Source organism: Nyctibius grandis, chromosome 9 (genome assembly GCF_013368605.1).
Source record: "Nyctibius grandis isolate bNycGra1 chromosome 9, bNycGra1.pri, whole genome shotgun sequence".
NCBI classification, from domain to species: Eukaryota; Metazoa; Chordata; class Aves; order Nyctibiiformes; family Nyctibiidae; genus Nyctibius; species Nyctibius grandis.
Genome location: NC_090666.1, coordinates 9,632,005 through 9,647,120, shown reverse-complemented (window position 1 = coordinate 9,647,120; position 15,116 = coordinate 9,632,005). Strand labels below are relative to the sequence as shown.

At 39.3% G+C, this 15,116-nt stretch overlaps 1 protein-coding gene across 3 annotated transcripts in view; it reads right to left on the bottom strand.

Moving 5' to 3' along the window:
- INO80D (INO80 complex subunit D) overlaps positions 1–15,116 on the bottom strand; it is a 45,672-nt gene that overhangs the window by 13,709 nt on the left and 16,847 nt on the right. For all 3 annotated transcript variants that reach the window (XR_011048751.1, XM_068407365.1, XM_068407366.1), the window contains exons 6-11: positions 12,503–12,611; positions 6,788–7,012; positions 4,656–4,765; positions 2,642–2,775; positions 984–1,201; positions 424–581 (exon numbers count right to left, since the gene is read on the bottom strand). Coding sequence is in view for 2 of the 3 variants with exons in the window: in XM_068407365.1 (XP_068263466.1) it covers positions 424–581; positions 984–1,201; positions 2,642–2,775; positions 4,656–4,765; positions 6,788–7,012; positions 12,503–12,611 (954 nt within the window). In the remaining variant the exon portion in view is untranslated. The remainder of the gene's footprint in view (positions 1–423; positions 582–983; positions 1,202–2,641; positions 2,776–4,655; positions 4,766–6,787; positions 7,013–12,502; positions 12,612–15,116) is intronic.

Sequence of the window (15,116 nt, the reverse complement as noted above, 5' to 3'; positions counted from 1 at the left end):
GTTTCAAAAATGTATTTAAAGATTTTATTCTCATTCTCTTCTCCTTTTATCAAATGCCAACATTGACTGAGATTCCAGTTCCACTTGACGGCAGAAAGATGCCATTACTGAGGATACACTCTTGATTAAACTGCAAAATTGACAGGCAGTAAAAACGTAAAATGAATTATTAAAATACTAAACCAATTAGGATTTTCAGAGCAGTAACTATAAAAGCAAGCAGAGAACTACACACACCAGTCTTCTTAAAGTCTGCTTTACTTCAGCGCACAAACAAACAATAGAGTAAACGCACACTTCCTTGTCTAGAAGTTATTACCTCTGTAGGAAAGCAAGTAACCCCTCAAAGCGCATTTTAGAAACACTCACTTGTTCAGTTCACTGACTGTGTTCACGTTAGCACAAAATAAAATAAAATGGTACCTTCAAAGAAATCAAAATCTTGCAAGTCATCGGGCAGCCGTGGCAGGACATCAGAGAAGTCCTCCTGATTCAATTCCAAGTCATGTGGAATGTCTGTGATTTCGTTGGCGATATCATCAGGCAGCTCATCGGCACTCAGCTCTGGTGTGGAGGGGCTCCTGCACAGAAAGTACCATTAGTCCACGGTATTCGACTCGGATTCCTCCAAACAACAACTATGAATGCATACCCATCTATAATGGGTGTTTCCCCATGCCTTTTTTTTTTCATCATCTAGGAAAAAAAATGCTTTTAGAAAGTTTCTTTAGGAAGCTTACACTTAGCCTATTCATTAAATATGTAAGATGGGCATCCGAAGCAAGACAATTTATCCATCAAACTCAGTAACTGCTCAAATCTAAAATGACCCACTCTAAGGTTTTTTTCAACAGTCATGTGGAGATGCAATTTCTAGTCCTGCTCCAGATGCTGATCAGCACAGCAACATCACACCTTCCTACCATGCTCATTGACAACATTCAAGCTAGCAGTGGGCAAACTAGGGCAGGGCTACCACTGACCGTATGTGGGGCATCTCTACTGGCAGTGAGACACTGGCAGGCATGGTGAGGTTCCCTTGGGGCACTGCAGGAGGAATGGGTTTCTGGGGCCGGCGTGGGCCTCGCCTTCTCTTCTTCTTGTGTTTTTTGGTAAGTGCAGGTGGCTTCGTTTTTTTCCTGGGTTTCCTCTGCTGCTGGTGCTGAACTTTACGGGAGCTGTCCCCTCTCAAGAAATTGTCCTTTGGGAATAAAACAATAGCAATGGGAGTATATTAAGAACAATGTCCCCCTGGTCATTCCACAGACATTCATATGTAATGCAAAAGAGACTGCTAACTTACACCGAGGCAAGGTTACAAAAATTAAGCTGTTTCCTTCCTCATTGATCCCAATGGCAAAAATCACATAGACCAAAATATGAGGTATGCTAAATAGGAGATCATGCAGAGTCACTTTAAAAATAATTATAGCACACCCTAACTAAATCAGTGCAAAACTGTAACCTTCGGCAGCATTCCTCTAAGTATTAAAGACAGGACACTGTTGCGAAGTGGCAATAATGGGAACAGTGTGCAGCAGCTGATGCCAGCATCCTCAAGTGCCCAGTGCCATAAAAGAGGGACAGCACTGAGGAAATGGAATTAATACTGTAGGGCCGGGGTAAGGATGTGAGTAAACAACTAAGGTCTCATTGCTTTTCAGCAGCATTTCATTGACCAATTAAAAAATAAACCAAACCATCATCAGTTTTCAGTTGCCATCATACTTGGAATGGCAGAGGATTGTATGTGCTACAGAAGTAAACCTTGAGAGACACACTGAAGATTGCCTGGGAGAGAGGGAAAATCCCATACAAATCCGTGTAGTGCAGACCCTCACATTTTAATCCAGAAAACTCCATAATTCACAAGTATTGGAGAGGCTGGACAAAAACAATAACAAAAAACCCACAACAACGTAACAACAGAACAAAAAAAAAAAAAGCAGTTTTACGCCTAATACCCTGACGGAGGGGCAAGAGAGAAGTGGGTTTGTGAATTATCCTAAAAGTTTTGTTCTGGAAGATGGGAGGCATAAAAGGAGAGCAGAGGACATCATCTTAATTTCTGCATTCTCTCAACTTGTAGTTGGCCGCTGCTTTTCCTCTGGGATCCACAGATCCCTGAAGGAGGTTAAAGATAAATTCTAATAGTCATCAAAAGGTAAATAAAGTAGCAAAACCATTATTTGTATACTTGTAATTGCTGTCTACACTTCCTCTAGAAAATATTTTGTGCCCTGTGTACTAAGACTGTTTGAGATGTAGTGTTCTTACCATACCAAACTCATACTATATTCAGATCCCAGGCCCAGAAGTGAGCCCAAATAAAATGACCACAGGATCTCTCACAATGACTTTCTATCTCTTGATTCAAGAGAGGAATAAAATTTCTTCCAGTGAAGGATATTCTCATGCACACTTTATTATATCCTTAAAAGTACGTAAAAGAGTTTCACATCGTACTTTATACCAACTGGGAATGTTTGGCATGTTTTACCCTCTGAAGAAAAATAAAACAAAACAAGCTCTTAAGTTCATAAACTTGCTAGTTGTCAAGCAAGAGTTCACAGAAAGACTGGGGCTAAAACTCCCCATCATCCCAATACACAAATAATTACAGTTTTGGCTTTGTACTTACCATTTTTTTGGCATGTTCTTCACACAGAGGTGTCTGATGTGTAATGTCAAAAACTGGCACAGAGCACTGTTGACCATCCGCAAACTTGGCTGTGCAACTTGAGAAGAGCTGCTGAGAACGGTTCAATAAGATATCTGTGCATTTCTGCATCAGGAACAACACAGGAGGCAACGATGGAGGAACACCCTTTGATTTATCAATCTGATGAAGATCAGAGCCTTTAACTCTACCTGTCCATAGATGCTATTTTTAATGAGTATCTTAACTTTATTATTCAAGTTCAAAGCTAGGTAAGGCTGAAACCCAACTTTTAAAGTGAAAAATTGCATTCATGCAGAATCTCTAATGATTTTATTATATATTGAGATAGTTTTATGGAGCAGCCATTTCACTAATGAGTTCTTAGCAAAAAGAAGCCTTTTCCTGGAGTCTTAATCAATAGATCAATAGCAGCAGTTGGAACAGTGTAGTCAACAGGACTATTTCCTTACAGACTAATGACAATCCATACTGAAACATTAAAGAAAGAGTATTTCTTAATTCAGTCTTTTAAGGTACATTCTTGGCATTTATCTTTAGAGCACAGACAAAGAAGTTTCAAGATCCTTCCTGCTCCTCTGAAAAAAAAGATGTGCAAACAGAAAGGTCAAGTAAATCCAAATGTAAGCTTGCTGAAATTTCCTTCAGAAAAATCCCCTGCAGGAGTGAAAATGTTTCCAGACTTAGAGCAAATCAAACAGATATTTCATTGTGTTTTTTTCAAAAAACATAAGAAGCACTCCTTCCATCTTGAACAGTTCTCAGACCCCAACATCACTATGTATGTTCAGAAAATGTTAAAACGCAAAAGAAAGGACAAAGAAAATGGAAAACCTGCAGAACAGTCCAGATGGCAGACTTGGATGGATGGGTCAGAACCAAGAGCCTGCTCATTTTAGGAGAGACTGCTTCCATTGAGAAGAAAGTGCAGAGGGAAAAAATGGGCACAAATGCAAAGTCTCTAGTCTTGACTTCTCTGCTCTACGCACACCAACAAGTAAGACCACTTAAACTTTAAAAAAGTAAAAACAATCAGAACTAGAAGGCAAATCCCAACCACAGCTGCGCACCACGATGCTGTCTCATAGAGAGGTTTTGAACTGCTCTGCAGACTACTTCTAGGGGGCCTGCAAAAATCAACCATGAAAAACAAGGCATCTGCAAACCAAAAAGACTGAAAAGGTGCTGCAGTCTGACAGCAACTGCAACAGATCAGCACTAGTTATTTAAAATACCAAAACCAAAAGCTCAAACAGAAGGAGGCACCCCAACAAAAGCACCAACAATTCTTCAGCTAAAAACAAAAAAAAAAAGTCTGCAGAATTCTTAAGTGTTCCAGGTCAGAAGTTTGCTTGTTTACAGCCTTCAGAATCAAACCTCACATCTAATGTGCTCCCTTCTTTCTGTGACCTTTATGCATTGACTCTTAACATCCTTTTCAGGCTTTGCTTGAAATCCTCAGCACTGGAAATTCTTCCTCATCTCGAATTTGGATTCTGTGACTCCTTCTATTCTGCTTCTTTAAACAACGCAAAGTATCAAGATTTCTACCTTTCTAGTCAGTGTAAGCCATCTTTTTATATCATGTGTTAAAACTTGTTCCCATAAACCCTTCATAGGTAGTTGGTCTACCTACTAAGAACTGTATGAAAGCCATGAGGCTGAAAGCCACGTGGTTTGTACTAAGTCATCCATGAAAGATGACCATTTTTCTAAAAGCTTCTTGCACCTACTAGATACAGCTTACAAAGTAAAACAATGTGACCATGATAGATACCAGTGGCAAACTACTTATCTTCACTGTCTACAGATCCAAATCACATAGACAGATTAAAAGCAAAGTAGCTGATAAGACACTAACAAATAGGCATTTCCTTATGAGAATGCATTTGTCAACACAAAACCTAACAAACAAAAACCCCTAAAACAGAACAGCTTCCATGCCAGAATGTAACTCCCAAAGTTAAGAGGATACGCTGAAAACAATGCCTGGTGAATGGAAGGGCCTTGTTAGTGCACTGTTCTCCCTTCGAAGTCCCACTACAGGTTGTTGGTTCTGCATCTCTCTGCCTTGCTTGGCTTGTGCTGAAAAAAAAGCATAAAAGAGTTTAGAGACAAAACCCCAATTGCCGGTGATTACTTAGCACAACTATTGCACTGAATGTGGCACAGTAGGATGAAAAATTATAACACACGTGTGCATGTCATGATCCAGATGGGTGCACACTACTCCCAGACTCTCCGCAGGGATACAGAATAGATGTCAATGAAAGGTGAAGGTGTGACTGCAGTAACATGACTATTGTCTATTTCACAGGGCTTTAATTGTAATGAGAGGTGCTGTGTGCTACTACCATGTAAATATTGCAACACCCTGCAACAGAGCCAAGGACAGCAGTAGGTGAGTGTCAACACAGGTGACCCTTAAAATGAGGTCAATCTTTAGAATACAATGTATTGGATATGCCTACATAGGCAGTCAAGTGCACTTCCAAGCCTGTTTATAAATCAAAACATGCCGAGTAACCCCAGAGCTTACATGCAAGCATGTGCTCAGACAAACTTAGACTGAGCTCTGGAGTGGCAGAGCCTGAGCGTGCTCAACATGGGTAAAAGCTCTCCTTCATCAACGTGCTACAGCCCAATCCACCAGCAGGTGCCCGGAGCTGAGCGCTTCCTCAGCACAGCCTCAATGCTTTGAGCCTGAGCTGCAAGCAGGCGACCAGACAGCAGTGTGGATGAGTACTGCAAGCGTTACACAGCTCGCTCAGTGTTAGCCTGCTCTCCAGGCATTTGTCACCTTCATGTAGATAAAGCTGGCGATTCCAGGGCTGAATTTCACCTCTGTACACGTTGTTTTCTAGGTTGACAAAAAGCTGCCTGTAGCCTGACTGTTTTCCTTCAGCCATTTCTGTCATCAACTGCACTTTGACTGAGCAAAGTTTTAGTTAGCAATATTAATCCTGTGAAAAATTTCATAACTGTAAGACACTGTGGTTACTTAAATTAACCAGAGCAGTGATGACAGGCATATCTGGCTTTGTCAGTCTACCCAAAACAACATAATCTTTTTTGTGTAATAAAAGGCAAAAATAATGAAAAAAAAAAACCAGCAAGAGCTTGCCACTTCTGGCAAGGTTTTGCTGTAGTTTAAGTTTGGAGACATTTACACAACTTCATAAACTAGTAATGTACCTCTACATTGCACCTCTGAACAGCTCTTCAGCATCACTCCACCTCCCCAACAATAAACCCTCCAACTGTCATGAACCACAGCCCACCATCCACGAATAAAAGCATCCCATAACCGGAATATACTCTCAGTACCCTGCTCCAACCTGCCTCTCGTGTTAGCCCCCTCTACCCCCCACAGTCACACATCCTGCAAAGCAAAACCACAACAGCAAAAGGATGCTGCTGGTACCCCAGACATAACGCCAGGGTTCAGACTTACTCTGTTTCTGCACAAATATGAATCAACCAACTCTCAGTATCCCAAGAGTTGGAGGGATGTTGACATTATCTAGAAAGAATTCCCACAGAAGGTAACCTTCAGAGCTGTTAGAAGATATTTATTTTGTTGCCAAGTTTCATTTAATGTTAGATTGAGTTAAATCTACCAAAAAGCGTGAGCTTAAGTTTGATTTGCTGGGAAGAGAATTAGGAGGAGGTACAGATCTTTCAAAAAAAAGCTGTCTGAAAAACAAGTTCTGAATCGAAGCAGTGAACTGCAGACCAGACTGCACATCTTCTAAAGAACTGGGCTTAGTAAAGTACCAGATATTTGAAGGCAGCCAAAATACACAGATTAACCAATAAGAATAAATTTTAGCAGGCCAGTAACTTCTGTGACATTTAAAAAATCGGGCCCAGGTACTGCTGAACAAACAATCCACATTTAAAAACACAAAGCTGGAGAATGCCTGTCTTCATGGAAATCACTGTATGCCATGTTTATTTTACTCCACTGACAGGCATTTATGCGTCTTGGTTTTTCTGCCTTGTTCATGCCTACCAGTTTCAGAGTTCAGTATTTCAGCTGCTGGACACTGCCCATCTCCACCCTGTCCAGACCTCGGTTACTGCAGTCATAGGGGAAGGTCTAACCTGGTACGAGCACACGTAGCTCTTCGGAGTTCTTGAATCAGTTGCCCAGCACGCTCCGGCTCTCTGCTGGCCGCCTGCAGCAAGGCTTTCCGGAGTGTATGCCGGCATTTCTTCTGGCGAGATTCTGCCCGCTCCAGGCGGCAGAGGTGCTTGTATTTCTGCTGAAAGTAAGTGCAAAGTCTGGTCACCCTGGAACTCCTGTCATCTGCGTTGTCATCATCGGACCTGAAGAAAGGAATATAAAAACAAATGGGCTTTAAGTATTTTTTTTCCAAGGAAGCTAATTTGTCATTTTAACAGAAGTTGGCATCCATCTTCTAGCCCCACAAACACCCAAAGGCTGAAATCAGGCAGGGATGCTTGAGAAATGGTAAGAGCAGGATCCCTTTTGAATTCTAAAGGTACTTACCCTTCTTAGTATGTCATTATTAGTGATTACATCAATTTATCATCAAGTCTGACACATTTAAATGTCTGGAGCCTGCTGTTCAAAAAAAAAAATCTATACTGTTAACCTTTATTTACTGTAAATGTCTCAGCAAATGAGACAAACTCTTAAATCAAAGTGCAATTAATGGAGAGGACAAGGGTGGGGAACTATGTAGTGGAAATTTATCGAAGAAAGGTCATGCTGGAGAAGATGGTCAAATTCTAACAAGTACCAAAACAGCTGACCTTTTCCAATTCCTCTTACTCTGCCAGGTGGTGTTTTCCTTCCTAAACCAAAATACACACTCACACAGCCAGCAGCTGATACTGCTTTCCCCTTGTCACAGAGTTAAAGTTGAGTTACAGTACAGCCATGGAGAAGAAATTCACATCTAACTCCAAAGGTACTGAGGGAAAAATCAGACCAGGGCTAAACAATGACCAGATGAAGGACTGATCCAATTCTTTGGTTACTTAAGAAAGCCTTCTCCCATTTATACTGGCTATCTGAATGTCCAGACACATGTCAACAAGACCATCAAACTATGTCAACGCATTCAGGTAAATGAAGTAAAAATCATGAAACATAATAAAATCATCACTGGAACTTGTTAAAACAACAAGGTCCGTGAAGCTACCCAGCACTCCTGCGCAACAAGCACTAGTTTGCAGAATGATTTTTTTATTCATGGAGCAACAAAGAGTGTGCACTGGATCTAAGCAAAGCAGACTTCATTCAGTTTTTCCTTTAAGTTTTTCCTTATAGAACAGAAAAACTTTTTGCTAACTTTCCTATCTGTCAAACAAAGGAAGGGCATGGGGAAGAAAACAAGCCCAAACAAATTAAGCAAATCAAAAGCTCCCAACATTCAGACTGCAGAGCCTGGCCAGCGAGATTGAATGAGCTGACATCCAAACCTGCGCAAAGCAAAGCGGACCACAACTAACTGATGATAGAAGAAATGCGAAATACCAGCCATGATATTTACTAAATAAAGCACGATCCAGAAATGCAGGCAGAATAGCTGTCCCTGAAAGGCAATATGACTAAGACCTACTTTCCTTTCTGGAAAATCTTATTCCATTCACACGCAGGCTAAATTTAAGAGACTGAATCCATCTCCACTAAGGCTGCCCACAAAAACTGCGCAGGAGCAAACACTGCCTTGACACAAATGCACGTTTTTATAAAGTTTTATGTAAAGTTAACTATACTATCTATTTTGTTTGTTAAAACAAAATACAGATCATTTTCTGGAAGCATAAATTACAAGTAACTAACCTCTGCAATTAAATTCTTAGCAGCAAATACAACCTGTTAAAAATATTTAACATCCGTAATGTTTAAAATATTTTCACATTGAAGGTGAAAAGAAAATACACTTTTAAAATCTCTTAGGAAAGAATGCCTACTGGGAAAAACAGCCTGTTCAGAAAAATTTAATTGTGTGCTGTTTAATACAGATTTTCCTTTTTCCAATGTATTAATAGAAAAGAGGAATGCATGGATGGGATCAGTTAGATATGGGTAGGTCTAAGGTCTTAGACATTTCGTTACTACTCTGGGCCAAGACTTTTAAGATACTGATTTAATTTTAAATATGGCCACAAATTAACTTTAAGAAAAGAAAGGCATATTCCTTGGGGTGGAGGTGGAAGTGTTTATTTGGGGTGAAAAGAGTGGTTTTTAATGCAAATGTCTCTGTATTTGAGACTTTTTACTTCCCTCCCATTGAAACAGACATCCTATGTTAAAATATTTTGCACTGCAGTTTATGAGATCATTTTTTAAAAGTAGATGAAGACATACATACAAGACGTAGAAAGAAATCATGCTGGCAGTGGACAAGGGTTTATTTTGAGGCAAACAGTTTCTAAAAGCCTATTCAGAATTTTGTTTCCAGGCCAATAAGATTAACCCAAACATAGTTATATATTCAAAGAAACCTAAAAATATCACAATAACACCTCCTTTTTTTTTTTTGCTAGGCAAGTACTGAAAGCAAAAGGTTGTTGTCCTCTCATAAACAGGTTTACCAACTTCTATTTAGTTTATTCTCTTAAGCTGCATATGTGACTTCTGAAGTTCAACTTAATGTGTGGCATTTCATTTTTTAAAAGATTTCTGAAAGTGCACGCAAACCATCTGATAATCCAAAATGCTTCTTCCCAACCCTTCCCTTTCAGGCTGTCACATGTGAACATAAGGGGAACTATTGCTGAGTGTTCAGGAAGAAAACAAAAGCAGCACGAAGCAGCAGAAAGGAAGAGCAAAAGGGTAGCGTGAGCAGTCGGGCACTGTCAAGGAACCAGGAGAACATGCTCTCTACTCTGAGACACACCAGCAACTGTACTTCAAAACCCTCTGTAAGGAGGGATTTGAAGAACCTTCCCTTCTTCCTTTTAGTTCTTCCAGTTATTGGGAGTTATTAAATCCAACTTTGACAATACAGTGTAGATATTTATTTGCTCCTTTGAGTGAGCTGGTATGAAGCAGGACTCCAATCCCCACACTCCCTTTTCAAACTCGCTACTTGAGATAAAATGAGTATCTATATTTCAGTGTAGAAACTGAAAAACTACTTTGTTTCAAAGTCATTTGTTTCCCAGTACTTTCTAAGCTACAACACCCAGTAATCGAATTATCTGGGCGGAAGCTTTGCTAACCTGCGGCAGGAACAGCCCCTGCTTTCCCCCCGCATCGCTGCTCCCACGAGGAATTCCTCCCACGCCAGCAGCCTTCCCTGCCCGCCGCCCTGCCTGCACTGCGCCCGTCCCAACTCCCGGGCTACTACTCGAACTCAAACATTTGTGCCTGTCTCGAAGCGCTGCATCCTGGAATCCCGCGACCACAGGAACCCGATTTTTCAAAATTAAAGGACAGAATAATAAAAGCAAACATTTGGCCCGTGTTTCCACAGATGACTGCAACAATGTGAATTTTACAGATTAAAAGGCCAGAAGGCAAGTGAACTCAAAAATGTGTTACTGTTAAGATGTTAATTTTAAACCAATCTGGTGAATTTGTGACAGTTTAAGAGCAGCTAGAGTATCACACAAGAAGTTCAACAGAAAGTTAGAGGATTCCCCCTCCAATCACACAACCAAAAATGCTGTCCAGTAATGAAGAAATTAACTGTTCACTTTCTTTTACTACTCTGTTCTGAGAAGCACCCCTCCCGCTGTCTTCCATGGAGTCAAATGGAAAAGGACAGAATGTAGCTAGCTCGTGGAGAGTTACCCCTTTCACACAGGGACTGCCAGCTCAGACACAAATGAACAGAGAAAAAAATCCTTTAATTCTACTATGAAAAACAGTAAGTAAATTCCCACAGGTTTAGATATGTGATTTCAGAATCTAAAGGTTTTGGGAAACAATCTCCATTGGTTTTCTGGTAAAATTAGCCTCCAAAATTCAGAGTCATAACAAGTCATTGGCTAGTGACTAAGTTAGGAGCCACCAGTCTGCACCGTCAGATTAGCACGACAGAGTCATTTTGACAAATCAAATCACCCAAGAAACAGTCTAAACTAATTCATCTTCAGCAGCAGACAGACCACTTGCAAAAGCATCAAAGTGAAACATTTCAGGTAATAAAAAACTTCTACAGAAGCTTGCAGAACAGGAATTAAAGTTCTAGAAGGCTGACATCAAATGAATGTATCAATGTTTACCCACAAACAAAATTAGGAAAGTTGCTGAAGAGCTAACACTGGGCAGGCTGATGAAGGTACAAAAGCAGCCAGTACCATACAAAAATTTATCCATCATGATTTAGTTAAGACAGTGTTTAATTGAAGTGCACAAAATGCTAAAATGGAACAGAAAATGTCAAGACAAGGTATTATTTTCTGTCAGTATGTGAAAAGAGTAGGAAGAATCCAAAGGAAGTTAAGACAAATAGAAGACAAAACACACAGAGATGACCTTTATAAGTTGACAAAAAAACCCAGGGATCTATGGAAGAATCAGATCAAATGTCAAAGAGAGAATAGTGTAAGGGAAGTTATTTAATAGATATATCTGCTTTGAAAATTATGTATGATTTGAAAGCCTGAAAGTCTGTTCACTTTTTCCCAAAACAGTTGATTTAAAAGTTATCTTTTAAGTTAAAACTAATGTTTGTGAAAGCTCACTCTCTCTCTGACTGCTGATGCCCTAAAAAATAATGGTCATTCGTAACAGAAAAAAACCTTTTCTTTTAAGAAAGTAAAGTCTACACACTGCTATTAAGCTCTGATTCACTGAAGGCTCTCAGTATTCGGTATCCTGGTGTCCGTCCTTATGACAGAGATACGGCTCTGTTGTTCACCTTGTGGACAATCTTTAGAGATGGTAGGAAGTTCTGGTAAGTTTCAGAATTTCCATGTAACAACAAAATAACGTTTCATTAACATCATTACTCTAACTGTGATATTTAAAAATTAAACAAATGGGAGAGAGTTGTAGTATCAAAAAATCTAGTTGCATAGTGGAAGAGAATCACTTTATACAAACTACAATCAAACTTTCTTGAGACCCCAGTTTCCTTTTCTTATCAACATGCTTCAGTTTCACTACAATACTATAGTGTTTGGGATGCTTTGCTTCAACTTTGCACCTTAAAATTTACATTAATAGACATATATGATCATACCCTGCTGTAAGTTCAGATTCATGACTTAGCAGTACATGGAGAACACTGTAAGCCTTTCTGCACCAGCAACTAATACCTGCTCTGCTTATCCCTTCAATCACATCGCTTCCTTTCAACGCGCCCGACTATTTTACAGAGGTTTATTCAACACTTGATTATGAAAAGAGATGCCATGCCCTTTAAAAAAAAAAACCCTTAAAACAACATCCTGCACAATTACCATAAGGATTAATGAGTAAAATGTAGCAAGTTTACTAACAAAGTTATTCACAAAGAGTAGGAAAGACAAGAAACCGATAGCAACTCCCTTCATTTGGTTCTAATTCAGGAAATATCTCTACTCAGCAAGGCACACAAGCTCATCAATAAATCCCACCAAACTCAAATTTAGGCAAATAAGCTTAAATTCTTTCTTGATGCATCGTTCTGATAGCAGATGGCACAAAGGTCTCTAAGTTAGGTGGAAACTGGAACAGGAGGAGACAAGCTGTTTCATAGCTGTTACAAACAAACAAGTTCAAACAATCCTTTGTTTCAGCAAAGCACTCGAACAAGTGTTTAGGTTCCACTGACTCCACTTGAAGTGAAGCTCACATTTACATGATTTATTCCATCAAGACCAGCACAAATACTAAAGAATCATACTCACTCATGTCTCTCATAGCCGAGGGTTTCTCGGATAGACCATGCAACCTGGTAAGGGGAGGTTTGCTCTGAATCCTCCAACTCTTCTCCACTGTCTTCAGACCAATCCAGCCCTAACGGAATTGAAAATACGAAAGCTGAGTGAAAAGCGTATTCATGTCATGTAAGTCTCTGAGAAACCTATGGCACAAAAGATGAATGTGTAGTATAGTCACAAGCATAATTATGTTTGATTAAATCATATAATATTCTTAATTACACAGGAAAAGTTACAGTAACAGCTCCATTACAGTGTGTAAATAGCATGCACTGATGTTTGTCAAATTTGAGTTTTCCTTTTAAAATCCTTATTGGCTTCTTTATCCATAAACAGTGGAAGAAAAATCACCAGCTTTCTTACCCACAGAAAAATATCACAAGCTTTCATACCAAGCACATGGAATCTCTAGAGACAAGGTAAGAGAGCAGTCCCTGCCACAAGGAACTGACTGCCTGGCAATTTTTAATACTATATGATCTAAATAGGCCACTTTCATTTCTGTTTATATTCTGACCCCTGCTCTGTGCCAAAACACAGGGAGAATAGGAAAACCATAGGACAGAGCAGCACGGACAGAGATACACAGCTACACAGGATGTTCCTCTGCTCAGCCTCTGTAATTGCCTGCCAGATGCATACATTAGCATGAAAAGAGAGCTAAAGAGAGAGAAGCAAATACTCCTGCACTTTTACTAAGCAGCATGCTTTCGCTTAATGATGATGCAGTAGGATCAACTTATTGTATGCACCAGCAGCCTCAGTTAATCAAGCTAAACACAGTCGTTGAACAGGACAACCGGAAACAGAGTCCACCAAGTTCTCAGGTGGAACATTTTATCTGGAGCTTCATCTTTTGCAGTTTTTTCTCCTCTCTCCCACATCCAGTGGAATTCTTGCCAATTCCTTGCAGCAGGTGGGAAAAATCCCATAGCTGCATTTACAAGCCAGCATTATTACTTTTTCACTTTCTTGTGTGCTCCTTGAAAATGGAACAGCAGTTGGGATAGAGTTAAGCAGCACTTCATTTTTGCTAAAAATAAACTAAACGACTATATCTGAGGTTATTCTGAAGTCAGATGCTTTCAATTTGGGAAATGCATCAGTACCTGGTCAACTACTTTCAGAGTTGAGAGATTGGAATACCATCTTCAGGAGCGCCTTCATCATTTAGAAGCAACACTTTAACATAAACCAGAAATATCAGAAACCTTATTTTTCAGGAACTTCAGCATCCTGAAAATTCTGTTCTTCATTCCTATTTTTAAGATACGCATTTGAACTAAATCAAGATATGTTCAGACACTTGATAAAATGCCAGAATTACAAAACTTAATTGCTTTTTTACTCTTGACCCTTCCATAAAGGAATGAAAAAACAACTTAATCATTGGATAAAAATGTCCACAACTGATACAATGTAACAAATTATTTACCCAAAGTTTAAAAATAAAATCAGAGGTTGAGTTGTTTTGCTTCTAATGGGTACTGCAGAAATGAAGGAATAAAATCTAATCCAGATTCAGCTATACTCACACTGAAGACTGCATTGCTCTGATGTAGGTATGCATAAAACTGGTTGCATCTTTTTAAAGATTCTGTGCAGTCATCTCTAGTGTTACTCTATCGTAAAAAAGAAATCCTGAAATTCACTGAACCAGCATAACTAGTCCTTAATATTAAGGCATATTACAAATAAACAAATATATTTTGCACTCTCACATAACTAATATGTGAATTCCATTACTTTGCCAAACATAAAATGTTCTAACTGCATGCACAGACAGTTATGCATCTGCATAACTGTACATTTATAGGTCTAATCAGTTTTTTAATTATGCCTCTTTTTTAGGAAAATGTATTCTCTTCACCACTTGAGAATGTCAGTAAACACAGAAAGTGACCTTTCTAGTGTCTTTCAAAACGCAGGTCACTTTCTAAGATATTGGGGTCTGTGACACTCAGAAGTGCCTCTGGAGCTGCCATTCCTCAAAAGACCTGCATTATATGTAGGGCCATCAAAGCGGTATTCTGAAGAACAACATCCTTTGGAGACATGCTATGGGATGCTAATTATCTTCTGAACAAATAGTCAAGCTATCCCATGAGCACCAAAGGGCAGATCTTAACAGCAAATTAAAAAAAGGTTAATTGAAACAGCAAAAATTACAGATGTTTGCAATTAAATAAGATGTTATATGAAGAATGTCCAGATTTATTTGAAGTCTTTTTTTTTTTTAAGCATTATAAATTGCATTCCTGCTCTAATGTCACACACTGATTCCTGTTTGCCTTTTCTCTGTCAGTATTTTACTTGTTAGCAAAGTACAATCTAAAACTAAATGGAAAAGTAAGGTAACTTTGGAGGGTGAGGGAGATAACAAGGACACGTAGGTGTACCTAGGTCTGTGTTCATAATCAGACAAATAAGCCACAAAGTCAGCTGCCTTTTTAAAGCTTTATAGAGAACTACTGCCATAGCAGCAAGTTGGTTATATTTATTTACATTTTCACACACAGCAATTGATTATTATGGTTCCTAGATAACAAGTAAGGAGGAAACTATTCCTGCACTGGTATGT